General features: G+C 46.8%; 1 protein-coding gene across 1 annotated transcript in view; it reads right to left on the bottom strand.

Moving 5' to 3' along the window:
- Positions 1-15,410, bottom strand: part of LOC110528787 (heparan-sulfate 6-O-sulfotransferase 1-A) — a 27,520-nt gene extending 12,110 nt beyond the window's left edge. The window contains exon 1 of the mRNA XM_036982786.1: positions 14,580-15,410. Coding sequence (XP_036838681.1) covers positions 14,580-15,082 — 503 coding nt within the window. The 5' untranslated portion in view covers positions 15,083-15,410. The remainder of the gene's footprint in view (positions 1-14,579) is intronic.
- Positions 15,411-20,000: the final 4,590 nt, after the last annotated feature.

Raw genomic sequence — 20,000 nt, 5'->3', positions numbered from 1 at the left:
CCTTCCTCCCTCCCACTCCCACTCCTTCCCTCTCGCCCTCCCTCCCTCCCACTCCTTCCCTCTCGCCCTCCCTCCCTCACCCTCCTTCCCTCTCGCCCTCCCTCCCTCCCCCTCCTTCCCTCTCGCCCTCCCTCCCTCCCTCCCACTCCTTCCCTCTCTGCCTCCCTCCCTCCATCCCCCTCCTTCCCTCTCGCCCTCCCTCCCTCCCCCTCCTTCCCTCTTGCCCTCCCTCCCTCCCACTCCTTCCCTCTCTGCCTCCCTCCCAGAGTTCTGATGAGTGCAGTATTGGGGACACGTAGTTGTGTCTGTAGTAAGGCTTGTCATTCTGGTTAGCTGTGTCTAGGCGTGATGAGACTGGCCCTGGGCTTATATCAACATCACTGACTGACTCCTCAAACAAATCTGCAGACACACACACACACACACACACACACACACACACACACACACACACACACACACACACACGCACACACACACACACACACACACACACACACACACACACACACACACACACACACACACACACACACACACACACACACACACACACACACACGCACACACACACACACACGCACACACACGCACACACACACACACACACATACACACACACACACACACACACACACACACACACACACACACATACACAACATTTACCAGTCACACAGGCTTATTAATGAGAAGAGGTCAAATCAAACACACACAGACAAACACAAAAGAAACAATTATTTATAAAAACACACACTCACACACCCTCAAACGAACTATAGGCAAAAGGCATTGTGGGTGACTGAGTTTAGAAAGCTCTCTTCAGGCACTGTTGACTGACATTTACATGAAACAAATAGTGTGAAGGAGAAAAACACAGGAATGAAGGAGAGACCAAAGAGCTCATGACAGGGAGGAGACAACGGGCCATGTGAGAGACCAAACGCAAGCAACACATAACACAGTGACATCACCACATCAATCACACACACATTTTCGTATGACTCACGCACACAAAAACATCATACTAGTCAAAAACTGCCAGCCTTTTTAATTATAGAGTCTGTGTGTGTGTGTGTGTGTGTGCGTGTGTGTGGGGGGGGGGGGTCTCAGAAAGTGCAGAGTCAGATGTTATGGAGAAGAGAGGAGAGACTGATTCTAATGTAGCATCTCTCTCTGCCTTCTTCTCTCCTTCTCCCCCCCCCCCCCCCCCCCCTGTCTTTGGTGGCTGGGAAGCTGCTATTTTTCAGGTCACTGGGTATTGCTACTCAGCAGGAGTCCACACACACACACACACACACACCTTCCGGGTGGGGCGAGGGATTATTGAGACAGCCCTTTGTGTCATCTGATGAGGAGAAAAGAAAGATAGAGTAGATGAAGAGAGAAGAGGAGGAGGAACAGACGAGGGTGGGTGTGGAGGAGATCATTAGTTAGTGGGTGTGAGTGTTTGAGAAGCACAAACACAATCATCAGGTAAGGGCACGTGTGTGTGTGTGAGTGTACACGTACGGGGATAGGTTCAGACTACATTATGTGTGGTTGAGTGTGTTTATCAGCTCTGCTTTGTGACTCAGCGGTCCCCTGCGGTCAAGAAGTGGATCTTCTCTCTTGTGCACTCACTTTTCTTCTCCTCGCTCTCTTTTCATCAACTCCCACTCTCTCTTTTCATACACCCTCCCTCTCTTCCCCCCTCTCTCTTTTCAAACACTCCCCCTCTCTTCCTCCCTCTCTCTTTTCACACACCCTCCCTATCTTCCCCCCTCTCTCTTTTCAGACACTCCCCCTCTCTTCCCCCCTCTCTCTTTTCATACACTCCCCCTCTCTTCCCCCTCTCTCTTTTCATACACTCCCCCTGTCTTCCCCCTCTCTCTTTTCATACACTCCCCCTGTCTTCCCCCTCTCTCTTTTCATACACTCCCCCTGTCTTCCCCCTCTCTCTTTTCATACACTCCCCCTCTCTTCCCCCCTCTCTCTTTTCATACACTCCCCCTCTCTTCCCCCCCTCTCTTTTCATACACTCCCCCTCTCTTCCCCCCCTCTCTTTTCATACACTCCCCCTCTCTTCCCCCCTCTCTCTTTTCATACACTCCCCCTCTATTCCCCCCTCTCTCTTTTCATACACTCCCCCTGTCTTCCCCCCTCTCTTTTCATACACCCCCCTGTCTTCCCCCTCTCTCTTTTCATACACTCCCCCTGTCTTCCCCCCCTCTCTTTTCATACACCCCCTGTCTTCCCCCTCTCTCTTTTCATACACTCCCCTTCTCTTTCCCCCCTCTCTTTTAGTCTAGTCTGAATAGGCTGTGTCAGTGATGAGTGACTGGTGAATGGAGCTTGTGTGTGTCTGTGTGTCTTTGAAGTCAAGAGTCAGAGTAGAAGCAGTGAAGCGAGAGAGAGAGAAAGGAGTGGTGGGGGAAACACACAGACATGCATGCACACACACGTACCCACATTCAGTGTCCTTCCTTGCTTCTACCCATGATGAAAATATCCAATGTTCTGTGATGCAGAGCTAGGTGTGTGTGTGTATATACACTACATGACCAAAGGTATGTGTGTAACAGTATAATTTTAAACCGTCCCCTCACCCATACCCGGGCGCGAACCAGGGACCTTCTGCACACATCAACAACTGACGCCTACGAAGCGTCGTTACCCATCGCTCCACAAAAGCCGCGGCCCTTACAGAGCAAGGGGAACTACTACTTCAAGGTCTCAGAGCAAGTGACGTCACTGATTGAAACGCTATTTAGCGCCCACGCTAACTAAGCTAGCCGTTTCACATCTGTTACATGTGGACATCTGCTCATCGAACATCTCATTCCAAAATCATGGGCATTAATATGGAGTTGGTCCCCCCTGTGCTGCTATAACAGCCTCCACTCATCTGGGAAGTCTCTCCACTAGATGTTGGGACATTGCTGCTATAACAGCCTCCACTCATCTGGTAAGTCTCTCCACTAGATGTTGGGACATTGCTGGTATAACAGACTACACTCATCTGGGAAGTCTCTCCACTAGATGTTGGGACATTGCTGCTATAACAGCCTCCACTCATCTGGGAAGTCTCTCCACTAGATGTTGGAACATTGCTGCTATAACAGCCTCCACTCATCTGGGAAGTCTTTCCACTAGATGTTGGGACATTGCTGCTATAACAGACTACACTCATCTGGGAAGTCTTTCCACTAGATGTTGGAACATTGCTGCTATAACAGCCTCCACTCATCTGGGAAGTCTTTCCACTAGATGTTGGGACATTGCTGCTATAACAGATTCCACTCATCTGGGAAGTCTCTCCACTAGATGTTGGGACATTGCTGCTATAACAGACTCCACTCATCTGGGAAGTCTCTCCACTAGATGTTGGGACATTGCTGCTATAACAGACTCCACTCATCTGGGAAGTCTCTCCACTAGATGTTGGGACATTGCTGCTATAACAGACTCCACTCATCTGGGAAGTCTCTCCACTAGATGTTTGGACATTGCTGCTATAACAGACTCCACTCATCTGGGAAGTCTCTCCACTAGATGTTGGGACATTGCTGCTATAACAGACTCCACTCATCTGGGAAGTCTCTCCACTAGATGTTGGGACATTGCTGCTATAACAGACTACACTCTTCTGGGAAGTGAACATTGCTGCAGGGACACACGATTTTTACGCTTCAGCACTTGGCGGTCCCGTTCTGTGAGATTGTGTGGCCTACCACTTTGCGGCTGAGCCATTGTTGCTCCTAGACATTTCCACTTCACAATACCAACACTTAGAGTTGACCGAGTCAGTTCTAGTAGGGCAGAAATTTGATGAACTGACTTGTTGGAATCCTCTGTGAGTGCCACATTTAAAGTCATTGAGGTCTTCAGTAAGGCTCCCGAGTGGCGCAGTGGTCTACAGCACTGCATCTCAGTACAAGAGGCATCACTGCAGTACCTGGTTTGAATCTAGGCTGCATCACATACGGCCGTGATTGGGAGTCCCATAGTGCGGCGCACAATTGGCCCAGTGTTGTCCGGGTTTGGCTGTCATTATCAATAAGAATTTGCTCTTTTAACTGACTTGCCTAGTTAAAAGGCCATTCTACTGCCAATGTTTGTCTATGGAGATTGCATGGTGGTGTGCTTGATTTTATACACCTGTCAGCAACGGGTGTGGCTGATATAGTCAAATCTACTCATTTGAAGGGGTGTCCAATACATGTGTGTATATTGTGTATCTATCTCAAACTCAGATCATTTGGAGTTAAGCACTTCCTGAGCCTGAAGCATCCTTTGACCTATGTGAAGGAAACTGCCACACAGGGAACAGACAACAGGATGACAAAAGAAACAACACCCTTCACAGAGAGACAGACGGATGTGAAAGAGAGTGGATAGGAAATGTAGGGAAGGAGAGAGAGCGGGAAGGAGGGAGAGAGAGAGACGGGCGAGACAACATTGTCTTAATGAATCCTTTTTGCGAAGTTCAGTAGGTCCGTCTGTGTGTGTCACAGTCTGGAATTTGTGTCTTCCCACAATTCAATTAGCATGGCTGTCAGATCATGGGCTCGGTTCACATTCTTCCCCGCCACACGGCACACACCAAATAAATGCCTTCTTCTTGCTAATCAGTCACTGGCCAGCAGCGGCGGTCTGTGCCTTTTAAGATGTGGGAGGATGATTATTTTATTTTATGGGCATGGCCTTATTTCTATTAGAGCATATTGGATGACTGTCATTCATATTCCATTCACCCAGTTCAATGTAACATGGATAGGTTTAGGCTACTACATGATAGTCACATTTTCCCTATACCCATCATGAGGTTGCCTACAACCTAGCCTATGAAAGACAGTTCACAATGTAGGTGCACAGGTCGAGAGAATCTTGAGTAATTAAAGTGACAGACAGTGACACATTCAATAACTCCTTGCACACACTTGCCTGCATCTAGCTGAGTGTAATCATTAGTCCAACAGTTGCAAAACGAGAACTTCTATTGGACAAATTCAGGTATGTTTATCCCCATTTCATTCCATTTGCTTCCATTTAAGAAACGTTTTTCAACAGAATCGGCGCAATGAACACACCCCTGATCCCACGCAAACAGTGCACTTTCATAGCAGCCACGTACAAACAGCTCGTTGTATATACAGTACCAGTCAAACGTTTGGACACACCTACTCATTTATTAGTTTTGACTATTTTCCACATTGTAGAATAAAAGTGAAGACATCAAAACGATTAAATCATCAGACCAAAGGACAGATTTTCACAGGTCTAATGTCCATTGCTCATGTTTTTTGGCCCAAACAAGTCTCTTCTTATTGGTGTCCTTTAGTAGTGGTTTCTTTGCAGCAATTCGACCATGAAGGCCTGATTCACGCATCCTCCTCTGAACAGATGATGTTGAGATGTGTCTGTTACTTGAACTCTGTGAAGCATTTATTTGGGCTGCAATCTGAGGTGTAGTTAACTCTAAGGAACTTGTCCTCTGCAGCAGAGGTAACTCTGGGTCTTCCTTTCCTGTGGCAGTTCTCCTGAGAGCCAGTTTCATAATTTCTCTTTGCTTATTTGAGCTGTTCTTGCCATAATATGAACTTGGTCTTAGACCAAATTGGGCTATCTTCTGTATACCACCCCTACCTTGTCACAACACAACTGATTGACTTAAGCACATTAAGAATGAATGAAATTCTACAAATTAACAAGGCACACCTGTTAACTGAAAAGCATTCCCGGTGACTCATGAAGCTGGTTGAGAGAATGCCAAGAGTGTGCAACACTAACAATTATTATTTATTATTTTTTCCATTGCAAAGCTGACATCAAGGCCAAGGGTAACTACTTTGAATAATGTAAAATACATCTTTATTTGTTTAACACTTTTTTGGTTACTACATGATTCCATTGGTGTTATTTCATAGTTTTGATGTCTTCACTATCATTCTACAACATAGAAAATTGTCAAAATAAAGGAAAACCCTTGAATGAGTAGGTGTCCAAACTTTTCACTGGTACTGTGTGTAATTCCTTTTCGCATCTATTTACACGCTCTCCTCCTCTCACCTTTTCCCTTCGCTTGTGGACTTCAGTGCACAACACATCAGGTGTCTGTGACCAGGCGAAAAAAACCTTTCCAAGCCAAACCTTCATATCATGACCGCTAACCGCATACAACATACATCACTGTCATGTCATAGTCAACATAGTTACTAGGACTAACGCGCTAGTAAACCCACTATAATCATGCAGTACAGTGTACAGTCAGTAGCAAGCAGTTTCATCGGCAGGCCCCGGTGGCAATAAATGAATAATTGACTTGGAAGAGTTCCAGTGTTGCATAGCCATAGCCAGCTAGCTAACATAGCATCCCTCTCTGTTGGATAGCCATAGCCAGCTAGCTAACATAGCATCCCTCTCTGTTGGATAGCCATAGCCAGCTAGCTAACATAGCATCCCTCTCTGTTGGATAGCCATAGCCAGCTCGCTAACATAGCATCCCTCTCTGTTGGATAGCCATAGCCAGCTAGCTAACATAGCATCACTCTCTGTTTGAGCCGGGTGTTTGAATATGCTAAACTAGTTACCTGCATTCAATGCTAGCTTAATATGTGAAACAAAAAAATGCCTAAGAAATATAGCTCTCTCGCTCTTGCTTTTCTGTTCAACTATTTTCTTTCTCTTTGAGTCAACTACTCACCACATCATATGCACTGCAGTGCTAGCTAATTGCTGTAGCTTATGCTTTCAGTACTAGATTCATTCTCTGATCCTTTGATTGGGTGAACAGCATGTCAGTTGATTGTTGAAAGAGCTCCGATACTGTAGGTTGGAGGACGTCCTCTGGAAGCTGTCATAATTACTGTGTAAGTCTATAGAAGGGGGTGATAACCATTAATGTACCCAGAGGAGGACCGAAGCTAGCTGTCCTCCGGCTGCACCATGGTGCTACCCAACAGAGTGCTACTGAGGCTACTGTAGACCTTCATTGCAAAACAGTGAGTTTTAATCAATTATTTGCTGACTTGAATATATTTAGCATAATTAACTAAAAAGGATAACTTTTGTAATGTTTCAATATTTTTATGAAATTCACTGAGGAGGATGGTCCTCCCCTTCCTCCTCTGAGGAGCCTCCCCTGCTGCCCAGCTAACGTTATGCTAGATGCTAGGCTAATTAATAGGCTGTAATCATGTTCCCACTGCAAGCATAGCTTAGCGTAGCGGCCCTTATTAACAACCATAGAAATATTGGCTAATTGCTCATCAGTGAGTGCACGGCTAAGTGTTCTGTGGGCTGAGAAATCCCTTCGGAGAGAAAGAGCAGGGTTGCGTTCAGTATGGCAGAACATTGTGGAATGTTCAGATCGAAATATCTTGAGTAGAACAAGCCTAGATGGAGCCCAGTGGCGCAGTATGTAACATGTCTTTCAATCCCCTTGGTGGGTTGTGAACTCGAGCTCAACTCTAGTAGTAGTCCTGTCATCACTATCGTCAACTTGTTGTGTGAGATAACACCACAGAGAAAACCTCACACCTCACAGTGTGTGTGTGTGTTTAACCAGAAGTCCCCACAAGAATAGCAAACAAACAAACATTTTGTTAGTCCCCACAAGGACACATGGTATTTCTAGGGGGTTTAGGGTTAAGGTTTAAATTATTGTTAGAATTAGCTTAAGGAGCTAGGGTCAGGGTTAGGAGCTAGGGTTAGGTTTAAGGTTACTCCTAACCCTAGGGTTAGGTTAAGGTTAGATTTTGGGGTTAAGGTTAGGGAAAATAGGATTTTGAATGGGACTGAACTATGTATCCCCACAAGGTTAGTTATACAAGACTGTGTTTGTTTGTGTGTTGATACTCTAGAGGAAGACGAACCCCACTGAGCCACCTGACAGACCTCAGTGTGTGTGTGTGTGTGTGTGTGTGTGTGTGTGTGTGTGTGTGCGTGTGTGCCCATGAGAGAGAGGATGTTTTTCCTGTGATGTGTTATTGTGTTTACCCCATCGTGGTGTAGAGACACTCCTCATCCTGTCCTACTGGTTGTATCACATCATCAATGTCTACACATAACTCAGAGCTCCCGACAGGAATCTATGGAATGGGCTACACACACACACACACACACACACACACACACACACACACACACACACACACACACACACACTTAGTGCCATGACACCAAAAACACAGTGAGAATGAAGCAAACTGTGACAATTTCCACAGTGCACAGGCTCTCCCTCTCTAACCCAATCTCTCCTGCTCCCCATCCTCTCGCCCCCGCCATCCCTCTCCCTCTCCCCCTCCATCCCTCTCCCTCTCCCTCTCCCCCTCCATCTCTCTCCCTCTCCCCCTCCATCTCTCTCCTTCTCCCCCTCCACCCCTCTCCATCCCTCTCCCTCTCCATCTCTCTCCCTCTCCCCCTCCATCCCTCTCCCTCTCCCCCTCCATCCCTCTCCCCCTCCATCCCTCTCCCTCTCCCCCTCCATCCCTCTCCCTCTCCCCCTCCATCCCTCTCCCTCGCCCCCGCCATCCCTCTCCCTCTGCCCCTCCATCCCTCTCCCTCTCCCCCTCTCCCTCTCCCTCTCCCCCACCATCTCTCTCCCTCTCCCCCACCATCTCTCTCCCTCTCCCCCTCCATCCTTCTCCCTCTCCATCCCTCTCCCCCACCATCTCTCTCCCTCTCCCCCTCCATCCCTCTCCCTCTCCCACACCATCTCTCTCCCTCTCCCCCACCATCTCTCTCCCTCTCCCCCACCATCTCTCTCCCTCTCCCCCGCCATCTCTCTCCCTCTCCCCCACCATCTCTCTCCCTCTACCCCACCATCTCTCTCCCTCTACCTCACCATCTCCTACCTCACCATCTCTCTCCCTCTCCCCCGCCATCTCTCTCCCTCTCCCCCACCATCTCTCTCCCTCTCCCCCACCATCTCTCTCTCTCTACCCCACCATCTCTCTCCCTCTCCCCCACCATCGCTCTCCCTCTCCCGTGCCATCTCTCCCCCGCTATCTCTCTCCCTCTCCCCCGCCATCTCTCTCCCTCTCCCCCGCCATCTCTCTCCCTCTACCTCACCATCTCTCTCCCTCTACCTCACCATCTCTCTCCCTCGCCCCCGCCATCACTCTCCCTCTACCTCACCATCTCTCTCCCTCTACCTCACCATCTCTCTCCCTCTCCCCCGCCATCTCTCCCCCTCTACCTCACCATCTCTCTCCCTCTACCTCACCATCTCTCTCCCTCGCCCCCGCCATCCCTCTCCCTCTACCTCACCATCTCTCTCCCTCTACCTCACCATCTCTCTCCCTCTACCTCACCATCTCTCTCCCTCTACCTCACCATCTCCTACCTCACCATCTCTCTCCCTCTACCTCACCATCTCCTACGCCACCATCTCTCTCCCTCTACCCCACCATCTCTCTCCTTCTCCCCCTCCATCCCTCTCCCTCTAACCCACCATCTCTCTCCCTCTACCTCACCATCTCCTACCTCACCATCTCTCTCCCTCTACCTCACCATCTCCTACCCCACCATCTCTCTCCCTCTACCTCACCATCTCTCCCTCGCCCCCGCCATCCCTCTCCCTCTACCTCACCATCTCTCTCCCTCTACCTCACCATCTCTCTCCCTCTCCCCCGCCATCTCTCTCGCTCTACCTCACCATCTCTCTCCCTCTACCTCACCATCTCTCTCCCTCGCCCCCGCCATCCCTCTCCCTCTACCTCACCATCTCTCTCCCTCTACCTCACCATCTCTCTCCCTCTACCTCACCATCTCCTACCTCACCATCTCTCTCCCTTTACCTCACCATCTCCTGCCCCACCATCTCTCTCCCTCTACCCCACCATCTCTCTCCTTCTCCCCCTCCATCTCTCTCCCTCTACGCCACCATCTCTCTCCCTCTGTTTCAGCAGAAGTGACAGAAGCACACTCCCAGCCATACAGTCTCTTCACAATGTTTGCCCTATTCCGAACATACACTGTATACACAAAACATGAGGAACATCTTCCTAATATTGAGTTGCACCCTCTTTTTCCCTCAGAACAGCCTCAGTTCGTCAGGACATGGACTCTACAAGTTGTAGAAAGTGTTCCACAGGGATGCTGGCCCAGGTTGACTCCAATGCTTCCCACAGTTGTGTCAAGTTGGCTGGATGTCCTCTAGGTGGTGGACCATTCTTGATACACAAGGGAAACTGTTGAGTGTGAAAAACCCAGCAGCGTTACAGTTCTTGACACAAACCGGTGTGCTTGGCACCTACTACCGTACCCCGTTCAGAGGCACTTAAATCTTTTGTCTTGCCCATTCACCCTCTGAATGGCACTCATACACAATCCATGTCTCAATTGTCTCAAGGCTTAAAAATCCTTCTTAAACCTGTCTTCTCCCCTTCATTTACACTGACTGAAGTGGATTTAACAAGTGACATCAATAAGGGATCATAACTTGTCTATGTCATGGAAAGAGCATGTGTTTTTATGTGTTGTACACTCAGTGTAGATTTTGTGTGTGTGAGTGTACACGCGTGCGTGTTTGTCACCTGTTTGCAAACAATTACTGCCTAAAAACTTGCCTTGTATTCCACATAGAGAAAGAGAGAGAGAGAGAGAGAGAGAAAGAAAACTGTAGAATGCTGGAATACACACTGGTATAGGGAAACTGAGATTCCCGGTGTGGGAATGTGGTGTTGGGATTGTAGGGATGAAGGAGTAACCATCTTTGGAATGTTGAGCAGCCCGAGATTAATCCCTGATAATCTGATTGGATTAAAACACAACGACCTGTCTGGTCAGTCACGCACCCACACACAGTTCACCCTGCAGTGATCTACGCTGTGAAGCTTAAACAGCGAGTGATCCAGGCAGATTGACAGGCATGCTAATTGAATCCTCCCCCTCCACAGCAACGAAACAACACACTCTCTGCCTTCACTCTCACCATCCTCTTCTGTCCCTCGTTCCCATCTTCCTATGCCCTCTTCTTCTCTTACACTACCATCCTCTTCTACTCTCTTCCTCCTCTACCCTTTCCATCCCCTCATCATCCTCCACCCCCCATCCGCTCCACTCCTCTTTCCCCTCCTCCCATATATAGCCATTCATTAGGACAGACAGTTGTCCATTAGGTAAAACAGACATTTTAGAAATTGCAGTAAATCTTCCATGAAAAAAGGCATTTGGCCTAATGTAGAAACCACGCTCTGACAAATAGAGAGAGAAATAGGGGGACGAGAGAGAGAGAGATGGAGAGGGGGAAGAGAGAGAGAGATGGAGAGGGGGAAGAGTGAGAGAGAGATGGAGAGGGGGAAGATAGAGATGGAGAGGGGGAAGTGAGAGAGAGAGAGATGGAGAGGGGGAAAGAGAGAGAGAGATGGAGAGGGGGAAGAGAGAGAGAGAGATGGAGAGGGGGAAGAGAGAGATGGAGAGGGGGGAGATAGAGATGGAGAGGGGGAAGAGAGAGAGAGAGATGGAGAGGGGGGAGAGAGAGAGATGGAGAGGGGGAAAGAGAGAGAGATGGAGAGGGGGAAGAGAGAGAGAGATGGAGAGGGGGAAGAGAGAGAGAGATGGAGAGGGGGAAAGAGAGAGAGAGATGGAGAGGAGGAAGAGAGATGGAGAGGAGGAAGAGAGAGAGATGGAGAGGGGGAAGAGAGAGAGAGATGGAAAAGAGAGAGATGGAGAGGAGGAAGAGAGAGAGAGATGGAGAGGGGGAAAGAGAGAGAGAGATGGAGAGGAGGAAGAGAGAGAGAGATGGAGAGGGGGAAGAGAGAGAGATGGATAGGGGGAAGAGAGAGATGGAGAGGAGGAAGAGAGAGAGAGATGGAGAGGGGGAAGAGAGAGAGAGATGGAAAGGAGGAAGAGAAAGAGAGATGGAGAGGGGGAAGAGAGAGAGAGATGGAGAGGAGGAAGAGAGAGAGAGATGGAGAGTAGAAAGAGAGAGAGAGAGATGGAAAGGAGGAAGAGAGAGCGAGATGGAGAGGGGGAAGAGAGAGAGAGATGGAGAGGGGGAAGAGAGAGAGAGAGGACCAACAGCTATAAAGCCACCAAGCAGAAAGCATGCCTGCTGTTTGATTAGAAAATGACACCATCACAGAGGGAGATAGAGAGAGGAGGGTAAGAGAGAGAGATGGCGAAAGAAAGAGGGATGGAGAGGGGGAAGAGAGAGAGAGATGGAGAGGAGGAAGAGAGAGAGAGAGAGAGATGGAGAGGAGGAAGAGAGAGAGAGAGAGAGAGAGATGGAGAGGAGAGAGAGATGGAGAGGGGGAAGAGAGAGAGAGAGAGATGGAGAGGAGGAAGAGAGAGATAGAGAGAGATGGAGAGGAGAGAGAGATGGAGAGAGATGGAGAGGAGAGAGATGGAGAGGGGGAAGAGAGAGAGAGAGAGAGATGGAGAGGAGGAAGAGAGAGAGAGATGGAGAGGAGGAAGAGAGAGAGAGAGAGAGAGAGAGAGGACCAACAGCTATAAAGCCACCAAGCAGAAAGCATGCCTGCTGTTTGATTAGAAAATGACACCATCACAGAGGGAGATAGAGAGAGGAGGGTAAGAGAGAGAGATGGCGAAAGAAAGAGCGATGGAGAGGGGGAAGAGAGAGAGAGATGGAGAGGAGGAAGAGAGAGAGAGATGGAGAGGAGGAAGAGAGAGAGAGATGGAGAGGAGGAAGAGAGAGAGAGAGAGATGGAGAGGAGAGAGAGATGGAGAGGGGGAAGAGAGAGAGAGAGAGAGAGAGATGGAGAGGAGGAAGAGAGAGAGAGAGAGATGGAGAGGAGAGAGAGATGGAGAGGGGGAAGAGAGAGAGAGAGATGGAGAGGAGGAAGAGAGAGAGAGATGGAGAGGAGGAAGAGAGAGAGAGAGATGGAGAGGGGGAAGAGAGAGAGAGATGGAGAGGAGGAAGAGAGAGAGAGAGAGAGATGGAGAGGAGAGAGAGATGGAGAGGGGGAAGAGAGAGAGAGATGGAGAGGAGGAAGAGAGAGAGAGATGGAGAGGAGGAAGAGAGAGAGAGATGGAGAGGAGGAAGAGAGAGAGAGATGGAGAGGAGGAAGAGAGAGAGAGCGAGAGAGAGAGAGGACCAACAGCTATAAAGTGTTATATAAATATTCATACACATAGCTCATATAAACAAAGACATTCCGTCGTAAGAACACATACACCCAGCCATAAGACTGACCCCCTCTTCCTTATATAAACACACATCTCATCTCCCTCTAACTGGCCGGTCCCAAGAGCAAAGCACTTTTGCTGTGCACCAATGGGGCCCGCTCTGGCTAGAGCAAGGCCCGCCTCCAACCCTCCGACCAGTCAAGAAGACCGAAACGACAAGACTCCACCTACTTTATTCTATGTATAAAAATGTATGTAACCATTGTATAGGCCTCTTTTTCACCTGGCTCCTTGCCGAGTTATGTGAACTAGGTCCGTGCACGTAAAACTGCGGGACAAGATATCTCTGACTCATTAAAACTGTCTTTCGTTACAACTGAAATCCACTCTGTCCAGCGTCCGTGATTTGGTCTCAACTCTCCAGTATTTGAACACTAACAAAAGCCACCAAGCAGAAAGCATGCCTGCTGTTTGATTAGAAAATGACACCATCACAGAGGGAGATAGAGAGAGGAGGGTAAGAGAGAGAGATGGCGAAAGAAAGAGGGAGAGAGAGAGAAAATTAGTGTTGAGGACACAATGACACACACACAACGCACATTGTGTAGAAGTGTGAGCAGATAAACTTCCTCCCTCCAGCCTCTGGAGTAGCTAGACGCATCATCACCTCTGACCATCACAGAGCCTTGTGCCAGGAATACCAGCAGTACAGTGTATGTGTGTAACCAGCGGAAGTAATCACCCGGTTTAGAGTGGAGTCAACCCCCGCAGGGGTCCTCTTACATCAACAAAAGTCCACACAGACAGACAGACGAAACAGAGAGAGGGGCAGGAGCCAAATCTTCTCTGACTTAAAGTGATGGTAGTTTCCTCTGCCAATCTGTCTAACAGTCTGTCTGCGTAGTGATCCCTGAAGATAAAGGAGTAAGCTATGTAGCAATGCATGTCTGCAAGCTAAGATCTGCTTTTCCAAAAGAAACGTTTTCTTTCAGTAGAATCATCAATTCAATTTTGTCGTTGCAACATTTCTGATCCAATGTTGATTCAGTGGTTTACAGTAATCAATATTCAACACGTTTCAAGCGTTTTACAAGCCACTAAAACGATGCATCACTGTTCGATATGCTACAATGTTGAAGAAGGATCAATACCTACTATTTTAATACTGCTTAGTTTGACAGCATGATTTTCTTATAGCTAATTCGAGTTGACAGTTAGGTTACCCTATAAATCTATCCCTTCGGATATGGTAAAAATTCACATGACAGTCTGTCATTAAAACACAGTCAAAACAAACTGCGGCGGATCTGCTGCCACAGTAAGTCCACACACAGAGTGAGAGAGAATCGCCCAGGCACGCTCCCTAATGACGTGATCATACCACCCGATTATTAATGATCTTCAACAATTGTCAAGTGTCGGAGACCCACAGGCTGTGCACGCTTTTGATCCAGCCCAACACTCCTGAAACAAGTCAACAAGTCAACTAGCCTATTTTATCTCACCTTTCATTTTTCATCCTGGTCTCCTTTTTATCTAGAACTCCAGGAACACAATTTTTTAGCTCGGTCCAGTCCGCGTGTAAGCCACAACTCCAACCGGTGGAGAACCGGGAGAATAACCAGGTCTCTTTTCGGTTGGGTCGATAACAGGTACACTTCTTCTGACCCGGTCTACAGTCACACGGAACCTCCAACCTCACATTCTGAACCAGGTGTCTCCCGAACGTTGTCCCTCCTGTCTTCTGAATGTGTAAAAACACGATCACGTCTTCTCCTTTGATTTCAAATTCCACCGTTCGCTCCAAATCCCGGACTGGGAAATAGTATTTCTTGACGTAGTGCGGGTCTGGGGAAGGGAAAATGTCCCCACCATCGTCCTCCTCAGTGAAATAGCCGTGTGGTGAGCCGAAATTGATAACCCCAGGCGCGACGTATTGATATAAGATCAGCATAAAACAGACGGAGCCGACTACAATTAGGAGAAATTTGCTGCTCGCCTCAACCATGGTCCTTCCAATGCTGTGTAAACGTTACCATTTCCCGGTAAACCGACTCGAAGGGATCAGAACAGCGTAACTAGAATTAATTCCTGTTGTTGTACTCTCTCTCCCCAAGCAAGCGGAACAGGACGCGGTCATATCAATGGGGTAGAAGCGATTATGTGAATATAATGTAACTAAACTAAGCGTATTTACAGAATACAGAGAGACCCGTAAAATCCAGAGCAACAATGTGTGTTCTCCGTTTGCTCTCGTCCCTGTGTTGTTGCATGTGTGTTTAAAGTCCTCGTCGCTGCATTATTATTGAGCTATGTACCCAGGATCCTCAGCGAAATAACCTACCTTCTTTCAGCACAACACACACATTCCCAGTCTCTCTCTCTCTCTCTCTCTTTCTCTCTCTCTCTCACACACACACACACACACACACACACACACACACACACACACACTGACACACACACACACGCACGCACGCACACACACACACACACACACACACACACACACAACAGGACGAATTAAAATTTTGAGGAACAAGATCCGCATTGCATTCTACAAGTAGTCTAGTTCTACTATAGTTTACTTGTAGTTTATATACAATTAAATGAAATCTATTTAAGGTTATAAAGAATGGTGGTGCTTTATTTAATACCCAAAGAAAACAAAATTATAATAGGTACTAATTATGTAATTACCATTTTACAATGTAATTTCTTCGTCGTCTATCAAGTAGAAAACAGACTGTAAAATAAAGTTTTACCTAACCCACCAGACGTTGTTTTATGGTAAAACCAGCCGCAAACCACATAGCAAATAGCAATGTAAGGTTAGAGTATTCAATTGTCCAGCAGAAATGAGAAGTCAACTAAATGATAAAACAAAAACAGAAGTGTCAGAGAGCAAACGCAGAACATTTTCTTTTAAAATATGTTTTAATTCATTAACCCAAACTCAGCAAAAAAATAAATGCCCCTTTTTCAGGACCCTGTCTTTCAAGGATAATTCGTAAAAATCCAAATAACTTCACAGATCTTCATTGTGAAGGGTTTAAACACTGTTTCCCATGCTTGTTCACAATTCATGAACATGCACCTGTGGATCGGTCGTTAAGACACTAACAGCTTACAGACTGTATGCAATTAAGGTCACAGTTATGAAAACTTAGGACACTAAAGAGGCCTTTCTACTGACTCTGAAGAAAAACACCAAAAGAAAGATTCCCAGGGTCCGTGCTCATCTGCGTGAACTTGCCTTAGGCATGCTGCAAGGAGACATGAGGACTGCAGATGTGGTCAGGGCAATAAATTGCAATGTCCGTACTGTGAGACGCCTAAGACAGCACAACAGAGAGACAGGATGTACAGCTGATCGTCATCGCAGTGGCAGACCACGTGTAACAACACCTGCACAGGATCAGTACATCCGAACATCACACCTGCGGGACAGGTACAGGATGGCAACAACAACTGGCCATGTTACACCAGGAATGCACAATCCCTCCATCAGTGCTCAGACTGTCTGCAATAGGCTGAGAGAAGCTGGATTAAGGGCTTGTTGTAGGCAGGTCCTCACCAGACATCATCGACAACAACTTCGCCTATGGGCACAAGCCCACCGACGCTGGACCAGACAGGACTGGCAAAAAAGTGCTCTTCAGCGACGAGTTGCGGTTTGGTTGGATTTGCGTTTATTGTCGAAGAAATTAGCGTTACACCGAGGCCTGTACTCTGCAGTGGAATCGATTTGGAGGGTCCGTCATGGTCTAGGGCGGTGTGTCACAGCATCATTGGACTGAGCTTGTTGTCATTGCAGGCAATCTCAGCATTGTGCGTTACAAGGAAGACATCCTCATGTGGTACCCTTCCTGCAGGCTCATCCTGGCATGACCCTCCAGCATGACAATTCCACCAGCCATACTGCTCGTTCTGTGCATGATTTCCTACAGGACAGGAATGTCAGTATTCTGCCGTGGCCCGCGAAGAGCCCAGTGTGGGGTAACATCTCACTGCAAGAACTGACAAATCTGGTGCAAATTGATGAGGAGGAGATGCATTGCAATGGTTAATGCAGCTGGTGGCCACACCAGATACTGACTGTTACTTTTGATTGTGACCCCCCTCCTTTGTTCAGGGACACAATATTCAATTTCTGTTAGTCACATGTCTGTGTCACATGTCACATGTCAGTTTATGTCTCAGTTGTTGAATCTTGCTATGTTCATACAAATATTTACACATGTTAAGTTTGCTGAAAATATATGCAGTTGACTGTGAGAGGACATTTATTTTTTTGCTGAGTTTATATTCCTGGTCAGGTCATATGGTCAGGCAAATCCCTGGTCACAAAACACGAATATGGAAACAAGGCTTCTGAACTAATCCTTTACATCAAAAATATCAAAATACCATAACCTCTACAAAATAGGTATTTGTCAAGGCTTGTTTTCTTTTTTTGCTGAGTTTAGATTAGGCCTATTATAAATAGGCTGAACAATTACCACATAGGTAATACTAGGCTACGATATTGATTCATTTAACCATGTGGTATTGTGTTTTATATATATAGCCTACCACTGAGGAAGGCTGGGGTGTTCCTGGATTCCTGGATTGCCATTATTAATAGCATTTTTATTTTTTTTTTAAGAACCCACAAGATCACAAAAAGACTAACGAAATTTCCCGGAAACATAGAACCAACCTCTCTGTGTAATATTTGGTATATATACTGCGCTGTTCGCGTTCTACTGTTCTACTGCTAGAGGGAAGCGCTGAGCAACGCTGGTCTTTTTTCCCCAGACCGAACAAGTTGTCAGGCGCATATTTAGGCCAAAATACTTCCCCCAGGCTATTTTTGTCGAACAAGTTTTGACTTATCAGATGTTAGATTGGGAAAAAGACTTGTTTCAAGCTCTAGATGTGGAGATAAATATTGTGTTACAGCTGAGCTGACACTAGTTTTCTGTAGGCCCATCTTTCCCTTTCTGTCTGTGTGGTTGGAGGTTAGAAACAATTAACCTAACCTTGATTAAGCTGAATTAATGTCTGGCTTTAAAGGCACAGTTGTATGATTTTGATTGTCATTGTAATGTTCTGATTCTTTCTTTCTTTCTTTCTTTCTTTCTTTCTTTCTTTCTTTCTTTCTTTCTTTCTTTCTTTCTGTCTCAGAAAGTATTCAGACCCCTTGACTTTTTTCACATGTTGATACGTTACAGCCTTATTCTAAAATGGATTTAAAAATTAAATGTCTCATCAATCTACACACAATACCCCATAATAACAAAGCAATTTATTTATTTAATTTTTTTTTAGCAAATGTCTTAAAAAAGAGGAAATATGACATTTACATAAGTATTCAGATCCTGGACTCAGTACTTTATTGAAGGATCTTTGGAAGCGATTACAGCCTAGAGTCTTCTTGGGTATGACCCTACAAGCTTGGCACACCTGTGTGTAGGGAGTTTCTCCCATTCTTCTCTGCAGATCCTCTCAAGCTCTGTCAAGATGGATGGGGAGCATCGCTGCACAGCTATTTTCAGGTCTCTCCAGAGAAGTTCGATCAGGTTCAAGTCCGGGCTCTGGCTGGGCCACTCAAGGACATTCAGAGACTAGTCCCAAAGCCACTCCTGCTTTGTCTTGGCTGTGTGCTTAGGGTCGTTGTCCTGTTGGAAGGTGAACCTTCGCCCCAGTCTGAGGTCCTGATTGTTCTGGAGCAGGTTTTCATCAAGGATCTCTCCGTACTTTGCTCCATTCATCCCTTGATTCTGATTAGTCTCCTAATCCCTGCCGCTGAAAAACATCCCCACAGCATGATGCTCTCAACCAGCCTCATGAGGCAGTCACCTGGAATGCCTTTCAATTAACAGGTGTGCCTTGGTAAAAGTTAAATAGTGGAATATCTTTCCTTCTTTGAGCAAATCAGCTGTGTTGTGAAACGGTAGGGGTGGTATACAGAACATAGACTTATTTGGTAAAAAGCCATGTCCATATTATGGCAAGAACCGTTCAAATATGTAAAGATAAATGACAGTCCATCATTTTAAGATTTGAAGGTCAGTCAAGCCGGAACATTTTAAGAACTTTGAAAGTTTCTTCAAGTTAATTTGCAAAAACCATCAAGCGCTATGATGAAACTGGCTCTCATGAGGACCGCCACAGGAAAGGAAGACCCAGAGTTACCTCTGCTGAGTTACCAGCCTCAGTAATTGCATTCTAAATCAATGCTTCCGAGAGCTCAAGAAACAGACACATCTCAACATCAACTGTTCAGAGGAGACTGCTTGAATCAGGCCTTCATGGTTGAATTGCTGCAAATAAACCACTACTAAAGGACACCAATAATAAGAAGAGACTTGCTTTGACCAAAAATCATGAGCAATGGACATTAGACCAGTGAAAATATGTCCTTTGGTCTGATGAGTACAAATTTTTGGTTCCGACAGCCATGTGTTTGTGAGACGCAGAGTAGTTGAACAGATGATCTCCGCATGTGTGGTTCCCACCGTGAAACATGGAGGAGGAGGTGTGATGGTGTGGGGGTGCTCTGCTGGTGACACTCTCAGTGATTTATTTATTTTTAATTCAAGGCACACTTAACCAGCATGGCTACCACAGCATTCTGCAGCGATACGCCATCCCATCTGGTTTGTGCTTAGTGGGACTATCATTTGTTTTTCAACAGGACAATGACCCAAAACACACCTCCAGGCTGTGTAAGGGCTATTTGACCAAAAAGGACAGTGATGGAGTGATGTATCAGATGACCTGGCCTCCACAATCACCCGACCTCAACCCAATTGAGATAGTTTGGGATGATTGGACTGCAGAGTGAAGATAAAGCAGCCAACAAGTGCTCAGCATATGTGGGAACTCCTTCAAGACTGTTGGAAAAGCATTCCAGGTGAAGCTGGTTGAGAGAATGCCAA

The sequence above is a fragment of the Oncorhynchus mykiss genome, chromosome 7, assembly GCF_013265735.2.
Source record: "Oncorhynchus mykiss isolate Arlee chromosome 7, USDA_OmykA_1.1, whole genome shotgun sequence".
In the NCBI taxonomy this organism is placed as follows: Eukaryota; Metazoa; Chordata; class Actinopteri; order Salmoniformes; family Salmonidae; genus Oncorhynchus; species Oncorhynchus mykiss.
Note: the sequence above shows the minus strand (reverse complement) of the source record. Positions and strands in the feature narration are given on the sequence as shown.